The 25,654-nt window shown below is 31.9% G+C and overlaps 1 protein-coding gene across 2 annotated transcripts; it reads left to right on the top strand.

Moving 5' to 3' along the window:
- The first annotated feature begins 441 nt into the window (after nucleotides 1-441).
- Nucleotides 442-25,399, top strand: LOC127726949 (uncharacterized). 2 transcript variants are annotated; one of them, XM_052234322.1, is made up of 6 exons: nucleotides 442-566; nucleotides 10,883-10,983; nucleotides 11,877-12,011; nucleotides 19,379-19,501; nucleotides 20,651-20,705; nucleotides 22,254-25,399. In XM_052234322.1, the coding sequence occupies exons 2-6, from the start codon at nucleotides 10,891-10,893 to the stop codon at nucleotides 24,401-24,403; spliced, it is 2,556 nt and encodes an 851-aa protein (XP_052090282.1). In that variant the 5' UTR covers nucleotides 442-566; nucleotides 10,883-10,890; the 3' UTR covers nucleotides 24,404-25,399. The 2 variants fall into 2 exon arrangements, with proteins under 2 accessions (XP_052090282.1, XP_052090283.1); XM_052234323.1 differs by lacking the exon at nucleotides 442-566 and adding an exon at nucleotides 1,971-2,068.
- Nucleotides 25,400-25,654: the final 255 nt, after the last annotated feature.

The following is a 25,654-nucleotide window of genomic DNA, read 5'->3' as shown; positions in this document are numbered from 1 at the left end:
CTACGGAAAAGTGACGCTGCTAAGTATTTAGTTATTTTCCTTGGATGGTTCACCATTAGAGATGTTAATTTTCCATGGTTATCTAGCTGCATATAGTCAGGCACCATTAATATCTCGCTAACAACAGTTTGCCTGATATCATTATAAAATTTAAAAGTTAAATTATAAAAATTTTGTATTTTGAAATAAATATTGCGAATGTTCCCCAAAACGGATCAAAGGGAGGTTGAAAGGGATCGATAACTTACAAATGAAATGAAATCCCTAGTTTCATTTTTAAAGCCTTTTTTATATAACCAACATAAACATAAAAAGAGTACAATGATTGATAGCATAAAAAAAAACTCACTTAAATTTAAATCCATAACTGCACGCACTGGTCAAAGGGAAGTAATCAATTTGGCTCGAAAGAAAGCAAAGACCCCGGATGTCCGCCAGAAACCTTCAGAACAGACGCCATTTTGTATCGCAATGGTAGGCAAAGCTGTCAACCGAAGACATCGGTTTGCCATGTGATGTTTATGATCATAGTAATTTTGTTCGTTTTTATTTAAAATAATAAATTGGTGAGTTTCTAATTATTATTTCAAGCTAATAGCGAAATATATTACTTAATGAATTGAATTGTTGAGGATGAAGGCCACCGTCGGTTGTTGACAGTCCGACGGAAGGATCAATGACCTTTACTTTGAAAACGGTTGGTCATTGTCTGACGTCTTTTTGTAGTCAATTTTTTTGCTCGATATAACGATTGTTAGATTTTAAACAATATGAAGAAGAATAAACAAATGGATCGATCATATTTAAATTTTATTTTATTAACGGTAAAGTTAAGCGTTATCGATCGAGATGTTAGATATTTTACGTGTTAACGTTGTATTTTGACGTTTATTTACAATAAAGTTGTAATAAATGTAATTTAGGAATTGAATGAGTGAACATTTAATTTGAATTGATTTAATGTGTTATGGCTTATTAGTTAGGTAATGATATAATATTTAGCTTGATACTTTCATCATTATATATAATTTTGTACTCTGGGCAAATCTTTTTCAATTTTTGCACTGTTATTTAATATAATTTATAACTTGAAAAAATATTCTGAATTAAATTTTAACCAATTCAATGAACATGATGAAGCTCAGTAATTTTTTATGTTACTGACTAATACATACTCCTGTAGTTTTACTCTATTAATGAAGTAAAAATATAACAAAGTTTAAAGAGGAGGATAAGATCTATATTTTAAAAAATGATGACAAAGATATTTTTATATTGTGAGTAAATCATTATATTATCGTATCACATTTGCCTAAAATTGTATATAAATCCTTTTCCTAATATCTGTAAAGTCTAGATTTGCTATAAACTTTTGCAGCCACAGGCCCATATTACTTTGTGTAAATGTTATTGACTTTTTATACATGTTCAAGGCAAATTAGTGATAGTTATTAATATACATGTATTTGTTACAAGTTTAATTTCTTTTTCTCTCTTTATTTCATCATGAAAATAATGATATATGTTTCTCTTACAACATGTACAACACAATTTTTTTTTTAATTGTCAAATATTAATTTCGGATCCAGTTTTAATATTGATGAAACAAATGTTACTCTGTAATGTGTGCAGTTTTTCGTGGTTATAAAGAACTGTATTTTATGAGTGTCATTCCTGAGTAATTATTTCAAGTAGTAATATCTCCAGAATGACACATCATAAAAATATTTTCTTATATAGTAAACCACAAATTTTTTCCCTTCACATGCTATATACCCATATACATATTTTTCAAGCAGAAATAGAAATTTATTTGTCTTGAAACTGTCATGACTGTGATTTCAAACAAATATTTCAAAACTATTACAAAACACTGCACAGCATACATTTCTTGATTTTTGCTAAAAATTTCATTCAAATCAGACAAGAAATAACTTCAGACTATATTTTTCAAATGTGTATTTATATGAGCATGATGTAATATATATCGTAATAAATTTTTTTTAGGTGTGAAACACTTGACCTCTGAAGATATAAATTAATATGGTACCATCAAAATAAGACTAAAGTTAGTAACAAAATAACAAATGGTTTAGATTTCAATAGTGTAAAAGTATGCATTTAAAGAACTTCACATATTTTTGGTGAAATTTCATTCAAAATGCAGACAATTGAGTTCCCAAACTTGAATCTCAGGGTAAAAGGGTGCTACATTGTGTAGATGACTGAAAGGACACTTGATAATCCAGATTAAAATTCAGATTTTATGGCACTGGTATAGGACTTTCTAGAAACTCACTTACATATACAAAATGTATTGTTATTGTTATTATAACCACACTGTAGGAGTGGGGTTATATTGCATTCACCTTGTAGGACACCTACTTCCTCTTTTCTGATACTTTGAATTTCAAGTGGGGTATGCTTAGCATTATTCATGCAATTTTGTTTACTGTTACTTGTCCAGAGTTCTTGAAAACCTGCAGCTGATTTACAGAATAGGGATTTACTACACTCACTCAACAAAAAAGCTTTATATTGTCAGGGAGGATTTTCATCAAATATTTTCCTTCTTGAATTATTTTTTTAATTGATTTTGATAAATTTCAGTTAATTTTATTTAAAACAAAATCGTTCCTGTATTAATGCCCACAGCTGAATGTTTTCAAAATGAATATGCAGAAAATATGATAATGGTTTCAATAAAGTGTAACCAAAGATTACTATACATTGTATTATTGTTAATTGACCATCTATAGAATGTACATACATTGTAGTTATTTGATCACATTTATTTTATTGCTTGGAAAAAAAAAATATTTTAAGGTCTGTTTTAATAGTTCCTCAGGGGAAAAAAGTTGTTAAAATGAATATGTTGATTCTATATATACATGTATATACAAATCTCTTCAGGCTATCTTGATGTAATCTTTAAATTGATTTAAAAAAACTACAGGAAAAAAATAATTTTTTGAGATTTCAGGAAATGCTGCATAGAAATATTGCTACTAAAATTTAAATGCTATTTTATTTTTGCAAAATCTAACTGGTCCTCATTACATTTTTATGCCCCCGCCGTAGTGGAGGGGGCATTAAGTTTTATCCTTGTCCGTCTACGTCCATATGTCTCCAAATTGGTTTCCGTTCTCTAACTTTAATTTGCCTCAACTAAATGTTATGAAACTTGTACACAATGCTCATTACCACAAAACACAGATCAAATTTGAATTGTTGTGGCGTCACTTTTTCCATTTTAGAGTTATGCCCCTTTACAAATGGAAAAATTGCTGAAATATTCGTTTCTGTTCTTTAACTTTAGTTTGCCTCAACCAAATGTTATGAAACTTATGCACAATGCTTATTACCACAAAACTCAGATCAAGTACAAATTTGGGTAGCGTCACTTTTACAGTTCTTGAGCTATGTCCCTTTTTAACGTTATATGCAAGCGGGGGCATCATCTGTGTCCCATGGACACATTCCCTATTTATTTACAATAATTCAAACATTGCAAAATTTTCCTTATTTACAATCATGACAGTATTTGGTTGGTCTAATAAAATACATGTACATGTATGATAATTTGAAGTGACATGTCACCATTCTAAAATTACAACATGTACATGTAATGGCTGTTTGCATTGATTGTATTGAAACGCCTAATTTACAAATTATCAGGGCATGCCGCCATGACAAAAAGAAGAATGAACTAAATTTCCATGATACTATATACAGATATAGAGCGAATAATTTTAACATCAGAGTTTATATCTCGGATACTAACCTCCAATCATACAACCTGTTGTAAGGATGCATCTAGGAAAATAATCATGGTACATGTAAATAGCATTTCCTGACCACATTTTACACTTTACCATGTTTACTGACTTTATATTTAGTTTAATGAAGGAAAGAAACCCTATCTGTATCACATATCCTAAGTGACCTACAGTAATTAGAACTTGTATAAATAGTATGGATGCATCTATAGGGAGTTTAGCAGCAGACTACAAAAAGGAAGGTCACTCATTCATACGTTTCACACTTCCTTGACTTGTTAACAAACAAAGTTTGTCTAAGTTAAGTCATATTTTATGTGAAGTTCAATTATATAATATAATTTGGTTAAATGTTTCACCTATTGGAGTAAATTATTCTCCCACAAAAAATAGATCTATCACTTTGACTAACATTTCATTGATTTGTATTAATTAAAGGTAATGAGGGACCAACATTTTGGACCTTTTCATACTTCACTTTAATTTCTTTTCAATGTCTGTAAGATAAGGTTTATCATGATTGAGGTGATTTTATGATGAGACAAATAAGTTATAGTAGAATACCTTACGTTTGTTACAGGAAATATCTGTTGGTAAATATTTACCTGTGATGAACAACTATAATAGATTTCAAAACCTGCTATCTGTAATATCTAATCAGTTTTGATAGTTATAGTAGAAACAAGTTATTAAATTTTCTAATAGAGTGATTTTAAAATGGTAAAAATAACATATTTAATTTATGGGTATAACATGAGGCAATCAGTAACCTTTTTTCTACAAACATAACAAAGACATTCAGTGTACCTGCTTGCCTAAAATAGAAAAGTGATTTGCGATTGATGCCCTTACCCCCACCCTTTTACTCTTGGAAGCACAAAAATGTAATATGCCTTCATAAAATTAAACTTGTATTCCTTTTATTCAGATAAAACTCAAAAAGCGTTTCCTGTTAAATTGTAACATTTTAATTAACAGATGTAAATGTAGCTTTCATGATTTGTATAGATGATTGGCTTCTATGTGATTAAGGATAACTGAACATGTACAGGTACTAGATGTTTAATGGTTTTCATAGATGATCGACCTCTATGTGATTAAGGATAACTGAACATGTACAGGCACTAGTTGTTTAATGATTTCTATAGATGATCGACCTCTATGTGATTAAGGATAACTGAACATGTACAGGCACTAGATGTTTAATGGTTTCTATAGATGATTGGCTTCTATGTGATTAAGGATAACTGAACATGTACAGGCACTAGATGTTTAATGGTTTCTATAGATGATTGACCTCTATGTGATTAAGGATAACTGAACATGTACAGGCACTAGATGTTTAATGATTTCTATAGATGATTGGCTTCTATGTGATTAAGGATAACTGAACATGTACAGGCACTAGATGTTTAATGGTTTCTATAGATGATTGACCTCTATGTGATTAAGGATAACTGAACATGTACAGGTACTAGATGTTTAATGGTTTCTATAGATGATTGGCTTCTATGTGATTAAGGATATCTGAACATGTACAGGCACTAGATGTTTAATGGTTTCTATAGATGATTGGCTTCTATGTGATTAAGGATAACTGAACATGTACAGGCACTAGATGTTTAATGGTTTCTATAGATGATTGGCCTCTATGTGATTAAGGATAACTGAACATGTACAGGCACTAGATGTTTAATGGTTTCTATAGATGATTGGCTTCTATGTGATTAAGGATAACTGAACATGTACAGGCACTAGATGTTTAATGGTTTCTATAGATGATTGGCCTCTATGTGATTAAGGATAACTGAACATGTACAGGCACTAGATGTTTAATGGTTTCTATAGATGATTGGCTTCTATGTGATTAAGGATAACTGAACATATACAGGTACTAGATGTTTAATGGTTTCTATAGATGATTGACCTCTATGTGATTAAGGATAACTGAACATGTACAGGCACTAGATGTTTAATGGTTTCTATAGATGATTGGCTTCTATGTGATTAAGGTTAACTGAACATGTACAGGCACTAGATGTTTAATGATTTCTATAGATGATTGGCCTCTATGTGATTAAGGTTAACTGAACATGTACAGGCACTAGTTGTTTAATGATTTCTATAGATGATCGACCTCTATGTGATTAAGGATAACTGAACATGTACAGGTACTAGATGTTTAATGGTTTCTATAGATGATCGACCTCTATGTGATTAAGGATAACTGAACATGTACAGGCACTAGATGTTTAATGGTTTCTATAGATGATTGGCCTCTATGTGATTAAGGATAACTGAACATGTACAGGCACTAGATGTTTAATGGTTTCTATAGATGATTGGCCTCTATGTGATTAAGGATAACTGAACATATACAGGTACTAGATGTTTAATGGTTTCTATAGATGATCGACCTCTATGTGATTAAGGATAACTGAACATGTACAGGCACTAGATGTTTAATGGTTTCTATAGATGATTGGCTTCTATGTGATTAAGGATAACTGAACATGTACAGGCACTAGATGTTTAATGGTTTCTATAGATGATTGACCTCTATGTGATTAAGGATAACTGAACATGTACAGGCACTAGATGTTTAATGATTTCTATAGGTGATTGGCCTCTATGTGATTAAGGATATCTGAACATGTACAGGCACTAGTTGTTTAATGGTTTCTATAGGTGATTGGCCTCTATGTGATTAAGGATAACTGAACATGTACAGGCACTAGTTGTTTAATGATTTCTATAGATGATCGACCTCTATGTGATTAAGGATAACTGAACATGTACAGGCACTAGATGTTTAATGATTTCTATAGATGATTGGCCTCTATGTGATTAAGGATAACTGATAATATACAGGCACTAGATGTTTAATGCAAAAAGCAATATTGTAAGCGTTCTTTCGTTCCACCGTGTGTTTATTCCGGCCAACTATTATTTACTAGAGACTATTGTATGTAAATAGTGTGAAAACCGTTGTTTATGTTTATTATTAGACTGGTATATTGTTTACATAAATTATTGGGTTAAAATGAGAATAATTTTCAGGGAACCAGTTTAATTCATCTGAATCAATCCAGCATTTTTGTTGGTGGAAATAAAACACTAGGAAATTTTTATCCTTCGAATAAAGTACACTGGCGGAATCAAACATTCATTGGATTAAAAACACTAGTTTTTTGGATCCATTTTTTACATGAATCACCCATGCAAGTTTAAGTTACTTCAAATACCCCCCAAAAAATACCAAGCCCCATTTTTATTTATATATATATTTCTTCTTAAAAAAAACCTCTTCAGAATCTTATGACGAGTGTTTGATATTTTACACTAGACCCGGATTTAAAAAACCTAGTGCATTTTTGTTGGTGGATATAAAACACTAGGAATTTTCATCCTATGGATAAAGTACACTGGCGGAATCAAACCACTGTTACAATATCAGTGTTTGTTTTATTTCATGTACATCATAAACATCTGCATAATTTTATTCAACTGAGCATTCAATAAACCTCTTTTTTTAAAACAATGTTAAAGGCATTTATTGTTTTGAATTCAATGGAAAAGATAGCTCATGGTACATGTATAATGGCCTTTTATAATATATTTTCCTGGATCTGTATGATAAGCAAAGGCATTACTTCCTCAATCACCTCTTATATTTATGATACTCCTTACTAAGTAGCACTTTGATGTGCACTTTACAAATACTTCAGTCACTATAATATAAAACCTGGTTATATAAATTGTCATCCACTTTTCAAGCTTGATGTCTTTAAAATCCTGAATTTGAACATTTGTCAGCAGTTGATGACATTAGAAAGCTTTACTTAGACAGTTAGAGTTGCTAAAATGAGGTCCATGTCTAACAAAAGTTGAATTATCATGACTTTTTATGCCCCCGCCGTAGCGGTGGGGCATTAAGTTTTACCCTTGTCCGTCTGTACATACTTGCATACGTACGTACATCCCAAAATTGGTTTCTGTTCTCTAACTTGAGTTTGCCTCAACCAAATGTTATGAAACTTATACACAATACTTATTACTACAAAACACAGATCAAGTTTGAATTTTGGTGGCGTCACTTTAACCGTTCTAGAGTTATGCCCCTTTATAAATGGAAAAATTGCAAAATTTTTATTTTCTTCTAAATATCAAGTAATTTTTATACGACCGCAAAAATTTTGCAGTCGTATATTGGTATGACGTTGGCATTGTTGTCGTCGTCCGAAGACACATTGGTTTTCGCACTCTAACTTTAGTTTAAGTGAAAGGATCTCTATGAAATTTTACCATAAGGTTCAATACAACAAAAGGAAGGTTGGGATTGATTTTGGGGGTTATGGTACCAACAGTTAATGATATAAGGGGCCAAAAATAAGCATTTTTGTAACTTCCAGACATAACTTGTGTGTAAGTGTATGGATCTCTCTGACATTGTAACACAAGGTTCCATATCATAAAGGGAATGCTGGGATTGATTTTGGGGGTAATTGCCTCAAAATTTTAGGAATTGGGGGCCAAAAAAGGGGCAAAAAACAAGCATTTTTCTAGTTTCATGACAATAACTTGTGTGTAAGTGTATGGATCTTTATGAAATTGTACTACAAGGTTCCATATCACAAAGGGAAAGCTGGAATTGAGTTTGGGGGTAATTGCCCAAAATGTTTAGGAATAAGGGGCCAAAAATAGGCATTTTTCTAGTTTCCAGAGAATAACTTGTGTTCAAGTGTATGGATCTCTCTGAAATTGTACTGCAAGGTACCATACCACTAAGGGAAGGCTGGGATTGATTTTGGGGGTAATTGCCTCAAAATTTTAGGAATTAGGGGCCAAAAAGGGGCAAAAAACAAACATTTTTCTAGTTTCCAGACAATAACTTGTGTGTAAGTGTATGGATCTCTCTGAAATTGTGCTGCAAGGTACCATACCACAAAGGGAAGGCTGGGATTGAGTTTGGGGGTGATGAATCATAAGGGGGTTCAAAAAATTTGTGGGGGGGATTTTTTTTTCCTTTTTTCTTTAAAATTTTCCATTTTAAATTGGTTATTTCTGATTTATATATAAAAGCAAATAATAATGATATGGTTTGAATAGGTAAATTAAAATTTTTTAAGTTCTTAGCACACATTCATTCTGTGTCAGAAACCTATGCTGTGTCAAATATTTAATCACAATCCAAATTCAGTGCTGTATCAAGCTTTAATGTTGTGTCCATACTTGCCCCAACTGTTCAGGGTTCGACCTCTGCGGTCGTATCAAGCTGCACCCAGCGGAGCATTTTATTTAAATTGGAGTTATCTTCCTTTGTCCATGATTATAGTTGAATCAACTACAATCAATGCTTTATACAATGCAATGTTCCACTGATAAAACAAAGATCAAGTTGAATTTGGGTAGTGTCACTTTAACCATTATTGAGTTATGCCCCTTTATAAATCGAAAGATTGCAAAATTTTTAGTTTCCATTCTGTAACTTAAGTTTGCCCCAACCAAACATTATGAAACCTATACACAATATTCATTACCACAAATCTAAGATCAAGTACAAACTTTTTGTTTCCGTTTTCTAACTTTAGTTTGTTTGCCTCAACCAAATGTTATGAAACTTATACACATTGCTTATTACTACATAATACAGATTAAGTACGAAATTTGGTGGCGACACTTTTACCATTCTTGAGTTATGTCCCTTTATAAATATAAAAATTGCTGAATTTTTCGTTTCCGTTCTCTAACTTTAGTTTGTCTCAACCAAATGTCATAAAACTTGTACACAACCGTTCTAGAGTTATGCGTGTTTACAAATAGAAAAGTTGCTGAATTTTTAGTTTCTGATCTCTACTTAAGTTAGCCTCAACCAAATCTTATAAGACTTACACACAATGCTTATTACCACAAAGCTCGGATGAAGTTCAAATTTGGGTAGCGTCACTTTTACCGTTCTTCAGTTATGTCCCTTTATAACTATATGATATGCAAGCGGGGGGCATCATCTGTGGACACATGTGGACACTATCCACATTTATTTTTTAATGTTTATTATTGTAATTCCTGATTGTTGTGTTAATACAGAACTCACTGTACAATTTTGTGTTATAGCTTGACCCATACATTTGCCATATGGATGTAATTTGCAAATAAAGTTATAATAATAATATTGGAGCCAAAAAGTAACCAAAAATAATACATTAGAATTAACAGTTTTTATGTTATTTTATCTATATGATGTATATAAACATGTTTGTTTAGATTATATTTTTTTTTTTATTTTTTGCTTCATTGTATGATAACATCACATGAACATAATGATGATGATGAAATATTTTTCCTGATCATGTTGATAAAATATTTCCTTAACTGGAAAACAATCACTAGGATAAAAAGTAGAACAATTTAAAAGAGAAAACCAATGGCCTGGTATAATCTACCACCAAACACAAAAATAACAAACATTATTACATTGGTTGCAATGAATTACATTGATTTCCCAGTATGATAAAAACCGATAATCTCACATGTGAAATAAACGTGGTTATTTCACTCCTCTGACGTCATACAACAATAGGCGTTGTCAAGACGCCAATATCGTCGGATCAAAACAAATTGTGAATGCGTAGAAAAAGATATAGTTCCTTACATTTTCTACTTTAATTTCATTAAAAAAAAGCCATTTGCCAATGTAATAAAAAGAATAACCAATCAAAGAATTCAAAATCGTGACCGAACAACACTGATAATTAACTCATGCGCTACGCATTCGTGAATTAATGTGTTGTTCGGTCACTCGTTGAATATTTTTCTCTATTTGAATTCTTCGATTAGTTATTCTATAATTAAAAGAATCAAATATAAAAATCATTGGGAAAGGCTTGACTCATCAGACTGGCATTAGGCACACAAAGCACTTTTAACAAAAAGTAAAAAAAAACACTAACTTATGAGAACTAACCGCTTCTATAAACTAGTTCAAAGCCAATTCCAACTTATTCATAAACTATGTTGACCATCTTGCAAACCTGTTTGAAAATGTTGGTAATATTTACTTTATGTTGTTAACTTTTTTTAAATTCTTACTTGTTTCATTTAAGAAACCACAATGTATGGAGGAGAAAATGGAAAAAAGAAACCGCCATCTCTAACTGAAAAGAAAATGCAGCTTCCTATTTTGTCAATCAACACAATGTCAGAGGTATATAATTAACAATATTTATTATGCTCTGTGAAACTATTTTCCTTAGAATCAGTCAGTATTGTACATATATGTTACCTGCAAAACTGGCTCCTTTGAGCTTTTAGTTGAAAGAATAGAATATTTTGACTGAAAAGAAGAAAAACAGTAAACAGCATATTTTTAAGAAAGCTGAGCTTACATTCATAAAATTATCTCTACAAACATTTGATCTTGTGTAAATTTTTAGATTCATACATGGAAAACACAGATTCTTGCAGTTAGGCATGCACTGACATGACCGAAGGAGACCAAAAATATAGCAGTGTTTACTGTTCAGAATTTTCAAACCTTGATGCACTGAAATTCACCAAAATGTCATAAGTTTACAAGCATTTGACTAGAAACATGTCATTTCTTTTCATTAACTGAACTTTTTGGTGTGCAATCTTTGTAGTTTGTATATTCTAGGAGTGAGATTACATTGCATATCTTTGTTCATCTGTCTGTTCTTTCACCCATCTTCCAAACAATATTTTTGTCACACTTTTCTCGGGAACAACAGAACAGAACCACTTCATATGTCAGCAGCTTGACAGTATAAAGGAGTTGTAACATATGTGCACTATTTGGATCTGTCATACACCTACTTCCAGTTTGTCACTAGCTTAAATTTTTTAATATGTTGAAGGATCTGAAAAATTTTATCACACAATTCCTCAGTACTACTTTTCAATATACTTCATATTTTGTCAGCACCTCAACAGGGATGAGATGTACTGTGTGACTGTGCACTTTTTCAGATCAACTGTTTATGTATAAAATGAAGTATTAATAAATGATTTGTTATGCTTAAAACACCTATAAAAAACGATGTACATAGACATAAGAATATATTTTAACTCTTTTTCAAGGGACAACTGAGGGACTTTATTCCCAAACTGTTAACAATGGTTAAAAGTAGTATGGAAGACAAGACAGGAAAACCAGATTGGTGGCCTAGTGACCTTCCATGGTCAGATACACAGACACATATTAAATATCATCAGGTAATAAGGTTATAGCACTTTTAAGTTTACTTTTAACATAGTTATATATCGAAAGGGAATGTCACAGTTTATATTTTACTCTATAGAACAAAGACCCTTGTTAACGTTTCTGGCAGAATATTGTATAAGAACCCATTCCCATTGGAATCAATTCACAAGCATACACATTTCCCAGAATTATTATTTTATCCTAATAATTTTGATTCCATTATAACATGTATAACCTATTTTGGGAATAATAAATTCCCAAAAAGCATTAAAAAGTTTATTTAACACTGGAAGCATCTTTGACATACTTCTGAATCCACTTTAAAACATGATTAACATTTGTAGTGCAGATCTGTGGCTGGTGGTAGATAGCATTTGTAGTGTAATTCTGTGGCTGGTGGTAGTCAGTGTTCTCCCCAGAAAATTTGGATAGCATCACATTTGGCGTAAAAAAAATAAACTGTATTTTTTTCAATGTTATTTGTCGCGTTGCGGCACTGCTCTATTTCCTTTTTGTTATGTTTATATTGTTCAATTGATAACTGAGAATACAAATAAACTGTAACAGTTTTTATACGACCGCAAAAAAATTTTGTGGTCGTATATTGGTATGACGTTGGCGTCGTCGTCGTCGTCGTCCGAATACACAATGGTTTTCGCACTCTAACTTTAGTTTAAGTGAATGGATCTCTATGAAATTTTACCATAAGGTTCAATACCACAATAGGAAGGTGGGGATTGATTTTGGGGGTTATGGTACCAACAGTTAAATAATTAGGGGCCAAAAAGGGGCCGAAAATAAGCATTTTTGTAACTTCCAGACATAACTTGTGTGTTATTGTATGGATCTCTTTGACATTGTACTACAAGATTCCATATCACAAAGGGTCGATGATGGGATTGATTTTGGGGTTAATTTCCTCGAAATTTTAGGAATAAGGGGCCAAAAGGGGGCAAAAAACAAGCATTTTTCTAGTTTCATGACAATAACTTGTGTGTAAGTGTATGGATCTTTCTGAAATTTTACTACAAGGTTCCATTTCGCAAAGGGAAAGCTGGAATTGAGTTTTGTGGTAATTGCCCAAAACGTTTAGTAATAAGGGGCCTAAAAAGGGGTGAAAAATAAGCATTTTTTAGTTTGTAGACAATAACTTGTGTTCAAGTGTATGGATCTCTCTAAAATTGTATTACAAGGTACCATACCACAAAGGCAAGGCTGTTATTGAGCTTGGTTTGGGGGGGAAGGGGGGGGGTGATGAATCATAGGGGGGGGGGGGGGTCAAAAAAGGGGTAATTATTTTTTTTCGTTTAAGGAATAAGGGGAAAAAAGGTTAAAAAACTAGGGTTTCCATTTTAATAGACAAATAATTGAGTAAAGAACATTATTTAAAAGCAGTGTAAGGTTGGTAATTCAAACTCATTTAAATATCTCACCTGCACTATGTTTGAATTATGTAAATTGGAAATTTGCCAATTATTTTAGTATAATAAACTTCATTGGAAATTTGCCAATATAAAATTTTGCTGATGAAGGTTTTTTGTTTACCTTTAGTCTGACTATGATGTCATTTTCTATTTTAATAGCCTTATGATGTAGTTAAATTTTTTTTAATACTTTTATGATGTATTTTAATGCGCTTTTATGGTTGCAAATTTATTGTTTTAATATAATAAACTCCATTGGAAATTTACCAATAGTTTGTTTATTTTTAGCTATGACTATGATGTTATTTTCTATTTAATTTTAAGGTTACAAATTAATTTCAGTTTTAAATATTATTGTAAAATGTTTGCCCAAAACATTTATTAATAAGTGGCCAAAAAAGGGGGCAAAAATAAGCATTTTTTTAGTTTCCAGACATTAACTTGTGTTCAAGTGTATGGATTTCTCTGAAATTGTACTTAAAGGTACCATACCACAAAGGGAAGTGGGTCAAAAAATTTTGGGGGGGGGGGGATTTTTTTTCCTTTTTTTTTTTCTTTAAAATTTTCCATTTTAAGTTGGTTAATTCTGATCACAAAGAGAAAGTTGGAATTGAGTTTGGGGGATAATTGCTCAAATGTTTAGGAATAAGGGGCTAAAAAAGGGGTTAAAAATAAGCATTTTTTTTTAGTTTCCAACAATTAATTGTGTTTAAGTAATTGGATCTCTGTGAAATTGTACTGCAAGGTACCATACCACAAACTGAAGGCTGGGATTGAGTTTGGGGGGGGGGGGCGTGATGTGTGAAAATTTTCCACTTAAAGTTGGTTAATTATTTCTGATTTAGATATAAAAGCAAATAATAATGATGTGGTTTGATTTTATCAAAAACTTAAATTGAAGTTATGTATATTGTAAATTTAGGTTACATTGGAATTTAAGAATTGGCTTTGGGGTAGGGTTATGGCTCAAACCTTTAAATAATAAGGGAAAAAAAGGTGAAAAAACAAGGGTTTCCAGGTTAATAGACAAATAAGTACAAAACATTATTTAAAAGCAGTGTAAGGTTGGTAATTCAAACTCATTTAAATATCTCACTTACACTGCTTTTAAATTATGTAAATTGGAAATTTGCCAATAACTTTATTGTTAATAAATGCATTGGAAATTTGCCAACAATTTTAGTATAATAAACTTCATTGGAAATTTGCCAATATAAAATTTTGCTGATGAAGGTTTTTTGTTTACCTGTCATTTTCTATTTTTATAGCCTTATGATGTAGTTGAATTATTTAATACTTTTATGATGTGTTTAAATGGGGTTTTATGGTTGCAAATATATTGTTTTAGTTTAATAAACTCCATTTAAAATTTGGTAATAAAAAAAATTTTTGTTTATTTTTAGCTATGATTATGATGTCATTTTCTATTTTACTTTTATGGTTGCAAAGAAATTTTTAATTTTAGATATTACTGTTAAATGATGCTGATTAAGGTTTTTGCTATGTTTAGCCATGACTATGATGTCATTTTCTATTTTAATATCTGTCATGATGTATTTAAATGGGCTTTTATGGTTACAAAGGAATTTTATTTTTAGATATTACTGTAAAATGTTGCTGATTAAGGATTTTGTTTATTTTTAGCCATGACTATGATGTCATTTTCTATTTTAATACCTTTATTATGTAATTTCCATTTTTAGATATTACTGTTAAATGATGCTGATTGAGGGTTTGAATGCTGGGATTGATTTTGGGGGTAATTGCCTCCAAATTTTAGGAATTAGGGGGCAAAAAACAAGCATTTTTCTAGTTTCATGACAATAACTTGTGTGTAAGTGTATGGATCTTTATGAAATTGTACTACAAGGTTCCATATCACAAAGGGAAAGCTGGAATTGAGTTTGGGGGTACTTGCCCAAAACGTTTAGGAATAAGGGGCCAAAAATAAGCATTTTTCTAGTTTCCAGACAATAACTTGTGTTCAAGTGTATGGATCTCTCTGAAATTGTACTGCAAGGTACCATACCACAAAGGGAAGGCTGGGATTGTTTTTGGGGGTAATTGTCTCAAAATGTTAGGAATTAGGGGCCATAAAGGGGCAAAAAAACAAACATTTTTCTAGTTTCAGGACAATAACTTGTGTGTAAGTGTATGGATCTTTATGACATTGTACTGCAAGGTTCCATATCACAAAGGGAAAGCTTGGTTTGAGTTTGGGGGTAATTGCCCTAAACTTTTAGGAATTTGGGGCCAAAAAGGTGCAAAAAACCCAAGCATTTTTCTAGTTTCCAGACAATAATTTGTGTTCAAGTGTATGGATCTCTCTGAAATTGTACTGCAAGGTACCATACCCACAAAGGGAAGGCTGGGATTGAGTTTGGGGGTGATGAATCATAAGGGGGTTTCAAAAAATTTGGGGGGGGGGGATTTTTTTTTCCTTTTTTTTCTTTAAAATTTTCCATTTTAAATTGGTTATTTCTGATTTATATATAAAAGCAAATAATAATGATATGGTTTGAATAGGTAAATTAAAAAATTTTAAGTTCTTAGACTACTTTCATTCTGTGTGAGAAACCTATGCTGTGTCAAATATTTAATTACAATCCAAATTCAGTGCTGTATCAAGCTTGAATGTTGTGTCCATACTTGCCCCAACTGTTCAGGGTTCGACCTCTGCGGTCGTATCAAGCTGCGCCCCAGCGGAGCATTTTATTTCAGTTTATGTTTTCTATATTAATTTGTAGTTACAGAATTAATTTTTTCCTCTTGGGCCAAATAAAAATATATGTGTGGTTCCATTGTACCCTACCTACCCCCCTTTTGTGGGAAAAATTTGGTTGATTATTAAGGGAATTACTGAAGCATGACTAGGCAGTCAGTTCCCCCCCCCCCCCCCCCCCTTTATGAAAATTTCTGGATCCTCCACTGCTCAATGTATTAGTCCCAGTTGTTTCTTTATATCAAAATGATATGTATTTTTAACAAAGTTTAATCAGTATATTGAAACAATGCATTTCCAAAATGAATACATTTAGCAAGGAGATCTAACAAATAGTCTGTTAATGCGTGTGGAATGTGTAATTTTCTCTTTTAGGGTCATTTTTTCTGTCTTCTGTGCCATTTGTGCATCTGTAGTTATTATTGTAAAAATGCGGATTTTTGTCATATCTGGTCCAGTTCCGATCCGTAGTTTACACAAATATTTCAATGGCGGCCGGAGAAAAATAACAAAAATAAACAATGTTTGATAAGAGATTGGGAATGAGTAGGACGCTTTTAATGCATTAAATGGATGAAACATTAACTAAAGCCAATTCTGAATCACTTTCTAAAGAAGTATCAAATTTATTTAGCTCAAAATCAAAATGTTTAATATACGCTCTTGATTAACAAGTAGTACCGGAAGTTAAAGAAAATAATTTTTTGAAAGTTGTAAAAACAAACGACCAAACTTCTTTTCTAAAGAGATAAATCGTTTGTATCTTTGAATTTACATTATGCAAACGTAGATTTCGAATTGTTTATGATTTTCTGATTACATTTTCTCAATGTCAAAATTTGCAATTGGACCACGTGGTATTAGTCATGTCATAAGTGTCAAACAGTTATCACCCAAAGGGCAATTAACACCTATTTAATCATCTAAATTGCCTCTATTGTCCGACTTTAAGGGATTACAATTAAAGGTGATATAATTTTTATGATCACAAGCGGTAATAAGATGAAAGTTCAAAATTTAGGACATGGTTTTGCGGACAAGAAAAATAGCATCCTCAAAATAATTATAGCGTCGCGGAAATTATTATAGCATCACGGGAAAAAAATATAGCGTCTTGGTGCCCGACGCTAAAACGGCCTGGGGAAAACACTGGTATTTATAATTTGACCTTTAGAATGTTTTGTGTTTTAGATATTTTGATTTTTTGATTTTTTGGTGTTTTAACGCCACTTTTAAGCACCGCTTTTGGGCTATTTCGTGGCGGCCAGTTTTTATTGGTGGAGGAAGCCGGAGAAAACCACGACCTTCGATAGGAAAACTGACAATCCTAGTCAATTAAGATTGGAGTCGAGTGCACCCGCACGAGCGGGGTTCGAACTCACAACCTCAGTGTTGACTGGCTAGTGATTACAGTAGTAACTACTTAGACCACTCGGCCACCGAGGCCCCTGTTTTAGATATTGACTTGGTTGTTATAATAATGAGTTGTACATGTTACATGTATATAATTATATCATTCTAATTGTGATGAAAAATTTTGCTTTCATTCAAATAAAAGTATTCTTGATGAAATTAGGCAATATTTTAGATGGATTGATTTTTAAGGTCCAGTGGCAATTAGCATTTGCTGTTGATGACTAGAACATGTTATTGTGACATAAAAATGAACCCTGCTTTTTACAGATAGTAGCATGCTGATTCAGCATTTTAACCTGCCATGTCTTCCTGGTACTTTGTGAACTGGCAGGTTAAAATGCTGAATCAGCATGCTACTATCTGTAAAAAGCAGGGTTCATTTTTATGTCACAATAACATGTTCATGTCACCCTACCTAGACACATTGTTCTGACTGAGTACCGTAATCGGGCTTGTATAGTTCGCACTGGTACATAGTCCGCATCCCCTTCTCACCACAAAATTTTTGGTAAAAAAACTGTTTGTAACTGTTAGAAAAGGTCTAATGAAACTCTGGTAATTTCAAATCATGTGTGGTTGTATGCGGTATTTTCTTGGAAAAAACTATTTTCCATCAACAAACAGAAGCTGAAACTGCTTGTAAATGATTCTAAAAGCCTTAACGATTGTTAAAATAAGTCTAAATCACACAAAAAACAATTTAGAAACTTGTTTATGTTTAAACCGGAAGTTTGAAAAGCCTGTGTAAAAGAAGAGAAAAAACGGTGAGAGTCGAAATCCGTACATACTAGATATCAATATAATACGACTTTGAAAGTAAAGCAGTTCCATCCTTATGTAAAATAGTGTTAAATATATCTATCACATTAATGTTTGAAGGGTTTTAAGCTAATAAATAACATATTAGTCAGTATGAAACACCAAAACGGAACGTATAATAACTAATTACGTTTTGTAATTTACACATCGTAAGCTGGTTTACGGTTGTCTTTTTCACTTTTGTTTGTACAGTTTCATTCAAGCTGATACCAGTTTATTTTATAAGCAATGAATTGAAAAGAAACGAGAAATTTGTTATGAAGCGTTTAATTTTTAAATTTATCAATATTAATTTGATATTGAATAATAATAACTTATTAATATGGATTAGGTAAAATTATTAGTTTGAAAAATGATAAGAGCGTCCTCTACAATATCAATAACAAACATGGCGAAATGAAAATAAACCACCTTGCGGAATTGAATTTTTTCTCTTATTTCTTACTTATTGTACTCTATAGTCCGCACCCCTTCTGGCAAGTTCAATTTTGGAGAATAAAACTGCGGACTATACAAGCCTTTTAACGGTAAACCCCTCTTATCTATTATTCCTTAATTCAGAGTTCTTTGTGCAGAAGCAGTAAATATTGATTTTCAAAACAAATTTTTGGTGCTATTTGACAAATTCCACAACTTTTTTGCTGTGCATCCAGGAAACTATTCGTTTGATTGTTGGTTTGTAAATGTTTTTTTGATGAGTAATAGGTCAAGTTCACTAAGTAAAAGTTATGTTGGAAGGAACTTTGATTTTATACAAGGAATTTTATAGATTTCTGTTTTTCCTTGTAGAAATATAAATACTATTTATACATAAATCTGTACAAACCATTGAATACTTTATGATTTTTTCCACTAATCTTTTGTGTTATCCTTTTTTGTCATAAAAGAATTTCACTTTGAGTGAGCCTTTATATTGAATTCCAAACTAAACATGTTCAATTAATACAATACAATTATAAGATGAGCAAATTGATTTATGTATAATCTATTTTTTCAGGCTTCATGGGCAGATACCCTAAGGAATGTGGTTAGATGTTGTTACAGACATCTTGGCCAGGAGAAGTTGCTACAAGAAAGCTCTAAAGACAAGATAAAGACTAGTTACAATTCTACTTTCCCAGTTAGTATTATGGTTACAAAATAGCAGAGTTCTGAAAAATATTCTGTCATGATTAGCTCACCAGACCCCAAGGATCAAGTGAGCTATTCTCATCACTTGGCGCCCATCCACTATTAAATTTTACAAAAGTTTTCTCCTCTGAAACTGCCATCATTGGGCATCTTGTTTAAAAGATATTTTCCATGATCCTGCCTATCAACTGACATGGCTCAAAATAGAATATAGGGGTAAAATGCAAGATTTGTTTATTATCTTGAAAACCCCTATAGACAAAATCTAACTTGGCCAGAATTGTTAGAAATGTTCTACCTAATGTCCATTTTCCTAAAACTGTCAGTTGATGCCTTATAGGAGTTAATGCCCTTAAATGACAATTTTGGCACATTTATTGCAATTTATCCTGCAATTGACCTTTCTACAATACAAATACAGTTTGACAAATAACATAAAGCGATAAACCTTAAGTATATGTCTATAGTCTCCTGTTATCCTGTTTCTGTTTTGAGCGACTTGTTATATTCAAATTACTGTTTAGGTCTCACTTTTATTTGTGGTCCTCATCATTAAGAAACAAATTCAATGAGTCTGATGGGGAAAAACTATATGTTTAAGCTAAATGTTGAATTTCAGGATAAAAACAATATTTGTACAGTGTAGGAAAATATATAATTAATTGTACTGGCTGCAAAACCGGAGAAAAGCACTGTGAGCCTCGCTTTTCTATGGTTTCTAAAGCTAGTCATATAAATTTGATATTTTTCTACACTGTATATTTGTATACATACACTTTTACATGTGCATGTCATTGTTTATTATCTGTCAGGTTAGTGGTACATTTCAGGGGATCGTTCACCTGACACACTAGACATAGTTTCTCCAAGTGAAAATTCATTCCGGTTTATTTAATTGCAATCTATAATTAATTATTTGCAGAATTAGAAGTATGTGATCTTTGTCATTGTCTTTTGAAATCTGTTTTATTTTCAACAGCAACATTTTCAAAAGACTAGCAATTTTGTGTCATCAACTCTTCTTGGGAACAGATTTTAACCCAGACCCTTAAACTTCGTGGATTTTTATTGCAGTTCATTCACATGAGTTCATAAATGTTAAAATATAAAATTAATAATAAATATTTCTGTTTTACAGGTTACAATATCACCATCCTTGTTGGAATGTTTACAACAAAGTACAATTGTTTCGGGTAGGTACATTCTTATCAACCACATGTATTCTGCAATAAAGGCTTATTTGTATCCACGATATACAGAAATTCGAGACAATTGGTACTCTTGAAGATAGATATTGGACAGTGGATCCAGTTTTAGTCATTCTGTCTCTGTCTACAGTAATTTGGCCACTAAGAACCTAAATGGACCACATTCATGTACATGGATTTTTCTAGCATTCTACAGGGTCCAGTATTCGGACCCATTCTCAATGGCAAAAACCTTACATTTTCCCCAATTTTGGGAGCAAAATTCCCAAACGATCTCAATATTCATTTTCATCTTTATTATTCATGACAGCCATGTTCATTTTGTTCAACCGCTAGCTTTATGCCAAAAATCGCCAACAAGTAATGTGTAAATCCGAGTAAAAACATATTTGACTGACAAAAACAACATCGACAAACAATGGCCGCCATAAATCGGAAATGTAGACAATTACAATACAGGATCAGATTCCGGGAGCAGATAAGGCTAATTCCGGGTTTGCCGATCAAATACAATAAATAAATAAATTTTAAAAAGTCCAGGCAGGTGACAAAATACAGCTATGAAATATAAACACTAGAATTGAAAACAAAAGATATATGAAAAAGAAAGAAGAAACAGGAAATATTTTATACAGAAACTCCAAATTATTTTTAGTTTACAAATTTTCATGTCAAATATATGCAATAGGTCGTAACCGTTTATTGTTAATGAGTTTGTGCCAATGAAATATATGTATTTGTATTTGTCCAAATCCAATAAAATGTGACATTACTTTTCTTTATCACTAAAAAATGTTGATATTAGATGTTTTTATAATGTAAACATATAGATACAGATCCAAGAGGTAATTTCATCTCAATTTTAAAGGGCCAGTAAAAATCTGGAAGAGCAAGTGAATTTAAAAGTGTTAACCTGCTTGGCCAGTAAAAAATACATCTTATTTCTATTCCTGAATTATTTATTATATTAACTGTTAATGTCTTTTAAGATAAAAAAGGGGTAAATTTTTATCACATGTGTGCTTTAAGAACTACAATATTTTGATACTAAAATAAACTTGGAGTGCCTTGTTGTTAAGTTTAAAAACAAAAAGAACTGAAAATAAAATTATAAATAGCAATCATGTAGTTTCTTACTTTATTTTCACAAAAAAAGATAATGTGTAATTATCGAAACACACTAAAACTCACATCTGGTATATTTGTTGTTTTCCCAATTTATGTGAAAACTGGCCAGGGTCCTTTTTCCCAAAATACCCAGAAAAAACCCTGATGTAAATGCTCAATCAATCAACATACCTACTTGTTCCAAAAAAAGCACACATGGTGTTATATTTTACATTGTCTAGATTTCATTACATACAGAGTATCATCAGAGTATATATATATAATCAAAAGTTGTTTAATTGGTTAAAAGGTTAACTCCCTTTTCTCTATTTTGTTATTTTAATATTAAATTGGTATAAAGTTTGCATGGGTCATAATAACCATGCTTCTTGCAGTTGATAATTTTTCATTGATTTTTATTTTCAGAGAAGAAAGTGGTAAAGGAAACAAGGAGAAGATATTCTGAGATTTTTATCTGCTTTTTCTGTGAAAAGGAATTTTGCAATAAATCTGAGATGAGAGCACACCAGATGATATGTGAAGAAAGACCACCACAGTTACTTGTAGTGCCCTCTCCACCAAGAGACTTGAGCCCTAAAGAGGGCAATCTTCCACCTCCCATAAGCCCAGCCAAAATGCACTTGAGTGAAAGCTTTGCTAGAATTTCAAAAGACAGATTTGTCCAAGCCATAGGAATGGTGCAGAAACAAAAAGCTGCCAAAATAATAGCTCGAAATCGTTGTAGTAGTATGGACATTGACTGTAATCTTGATTTTGAGGAACCAGAAACTCCCATATCTCCACCTACACCAAGAACGCCTAAATCCCTTATGTCTCAGCTGAGCAAAGATGATGGACTCTCAGCATCAAGAAAACGTTTGAGTTATTCAAATAATGATGGAGATATCAATGACAAGGAAAGTGTGAAAAGTTCTGATAGCAATGATGAAGAGAGGCCATCTCATGTTAACAAATCGTTAATGAACATAGATGTATCCTCTCTGCTTGGTCAGCGCATTGTTAAATATATGAAGGATGAAACAAATTTGGTTATTGTTAAAGATTCCGAATCCTTCTGCCGAACACCAGATAAAAATGAATATTATGATAAATTAAGGCATAGGTCAAACCAATATCCAATTTTTTATCGACCAAGAAAAAGTTTTGATGTGCTGTATTCACATCAGTTTAAATTTTCAAGAAAGCAAAGAAAGAAAGCATCAAACAAAGTTCCTATCAAAAAGATAAAGCACAAGAAAACAGAATACAAGCCTCCGACATGCAACGTGGCTCTTAAAAGATTGACTAAAGCAGATCTTAAAAAATGGCTTCCCAAACGGGATGTTAAAAGTATAACAGATGAGATCTTCTTTGATGAGAACAATAATGATTTGTTTCCAAAGATTCCTATACTGCATTCAAAAGAGTGTGATAAACTATTAGGTTTAAAGAAAAGGTCGCTGAAGAGACTTAATTCAATGGATCCACTTTCACTTACAAATGTTGTATCAGAAGATGAAAGTGCTGAAATATCTAAGCAGAAACTTACATTATATCGGTGTTTGTTGTCAGAAATAAATGAACTGACTCCTTTTCTATCTGTGAAAAGAGTGAAAAGCACTAAACCAGTATTTGGCAAGAAGGAAGAAAAACCCAAACCTAGGTGGAGTTCCAGTAAATATAAACAATTTAAAAGTATGAAAAGTAAGAGTGATCAGAGTCAAATTTCATGGCTAAAAAGTGAGACAGCTCTAGCACAGGTTGTTGTTGAGCAACAATTGTCAAATTTTCTTAGTGATAGGGTAAGTCCAACAAGGTCTGTTGATGATTTTACAGTCAAGAGAAATGGTGAGGATAATATTTCTATTCTATCCCTGTCCATGTCTTCTGATGATGAATCTTATAACTCTGCGTGCTGTTCAGAATGTAGAAGAAAGAAAAGATGTATGTGTTCCCCGCTCTCTGTCTCCTCTCCTCCAAATGTTCCCAGTAACCAGTCTTGTGGTGTCAAGTTGGAAAACAGTCCACCAGCAGCTGGTCAATGTCTCAGGGAAATATTTAACACTAAAGATATATCTAATCTAACAACAGTTCCATGTGGTATGTGTAATAGTGTCGATTCAAGTAAGAATGAAAATGATTTAATTCTGAACTCTTTGCCTTCACCACCTCCTTCAACACAGAAGAAATCTCAAAGTTCAAGATTTTCAGATACAAGTAGTGAAGGACAGTCTACAGACTTGGAGAATAATTTGACCATTAAAAGATCTTCACCATACAAGTTACGAATTTCTTCACCAAGAAAATCATATCCAGACTTTGAAGTGTACATGCAAAGGAAGATACAAACGACAGCTCTTGGGGAGCGTATAAACAATCACTGCAATCAGAATGATACAGTTAATAAAACACAAAAAGTTGACCTTGCTTTGACAAATAAACCCCAGAAAATTGTGTCATCTGCATCTCAGCCTGAGATTGATGTCTTGCGCAGGTCAAAGAGAATCAGATCTCCATCATCATCATCATTATGTAATGATAGTCCTGCTAAACTTAGAAGGTTAGAAACCAGATAAGTGTTTATAGTGAAGTACAGTTGATATAGTCCTACAGAATTTGGTGCATTTGTAATCATATGCTTATAGTCTCCATTTCATTGTATTTTAATGTTTAAATGTAAATGTATAAGTAGTACTTATACGTATGGTGTAATTTTTAGTTTACATTTGTATCTCAAAAAACAGTTCATCTATGGTAAAGGCCCTACCTCATCATGTTTAAGGTGTTCACAGATACACACATACATATATATACACAAAAGTCTCCACTTTTTCACAGAAATGAAATGTACACATGTATTTTATTCATTCAGTTGTGATTTTTCTTTCTTTATACAAATGATATGGTATGAAAGTATAAATTTTGAGTGTCAGAATAAGTTTAATTGCTCTCAGAAAGATGTAATGAATGAAATCTATAAACATGATAAAGAGGTTTGCAAACCACATTTATACCCTTCCATGCTTACAATTGTACTGACCACATGTTATTATAAATCATCCCACCTCTTTCAAACATTTTTTTTAAAGTTTGTCATTTCCCATGTCCCTGGAAACAAAAAAAAGTATTTCGCTTTTACCTATATATTACCTTAATAGAACTAAAGTCACTGTGGTTCATTTAATTAACTTCAAAACTAAGTAAGGATGCAGACCAACTGTCATTCATTCATTTTAAACTAGTTTTAATTTCAAACTAAACCATCTTTTGAAATTCATAGTACTTTACTCATAGAAGTGCAAGTCTTAGCTTGAAAACTGTACATCCTTTAAGAAATTTCAGTCATTATGAAAACATGTAAAAAAAAAATAAGATAAAAATACAGTACTTTTAATAGTAATGTTGTACTTTTAGTTAAAGTTGTGCAGAACATCACAAATATTTTGAGTAAATTGATTTTGTTGCTAAATATATTTAGATCTAAATGAAAAGTGTCAAATGTTAAGTTAGTATTCAGTTTTGTTGTCTTCTTTTTGTAGAAATAACAAATAAGTGAAAGCTGATTTGTTTTCCAACTACACATGAACTATTTTTGATAATATTTTTTAACCCTAAGAAATACATCTCTGGCAAAAAAGAAAATATATGAATGTTTACCAGGTCCCAGAAGAAAGAAAAAATGATTTAATATGTATTTTGAAAACATTTAACATAGATTCTATAAATATAAGGAAATGTTCTGGACTTTATCAATACTAAGCCAAAAATGTCCATAACATGTGTTAAGATTTAGGGTAGATAGGGAAGCAGGAAACACAACTATTTTT

This window comes from Mytilus californianus, unplaced genomic scaffold (genome assembly GCF_021869535.1).
Source record: "Mytilus californianus isolate M0D057914Y unplaced genomic scaffold, xbMytCali1.0.p SCAF_19, whole genome shotgun sequence".
NCBI classification, from domain to species: Eukaryota; Metazoa; Mollusca; class Bivalvia; order Mytilida; family Mytilidae; genus Mytilus; species Mytilus californianus.
Note: the sequence above shows the minus strand (reverse complement) of the source record. Positions and strands in the feature narration are given on the sequence as shown.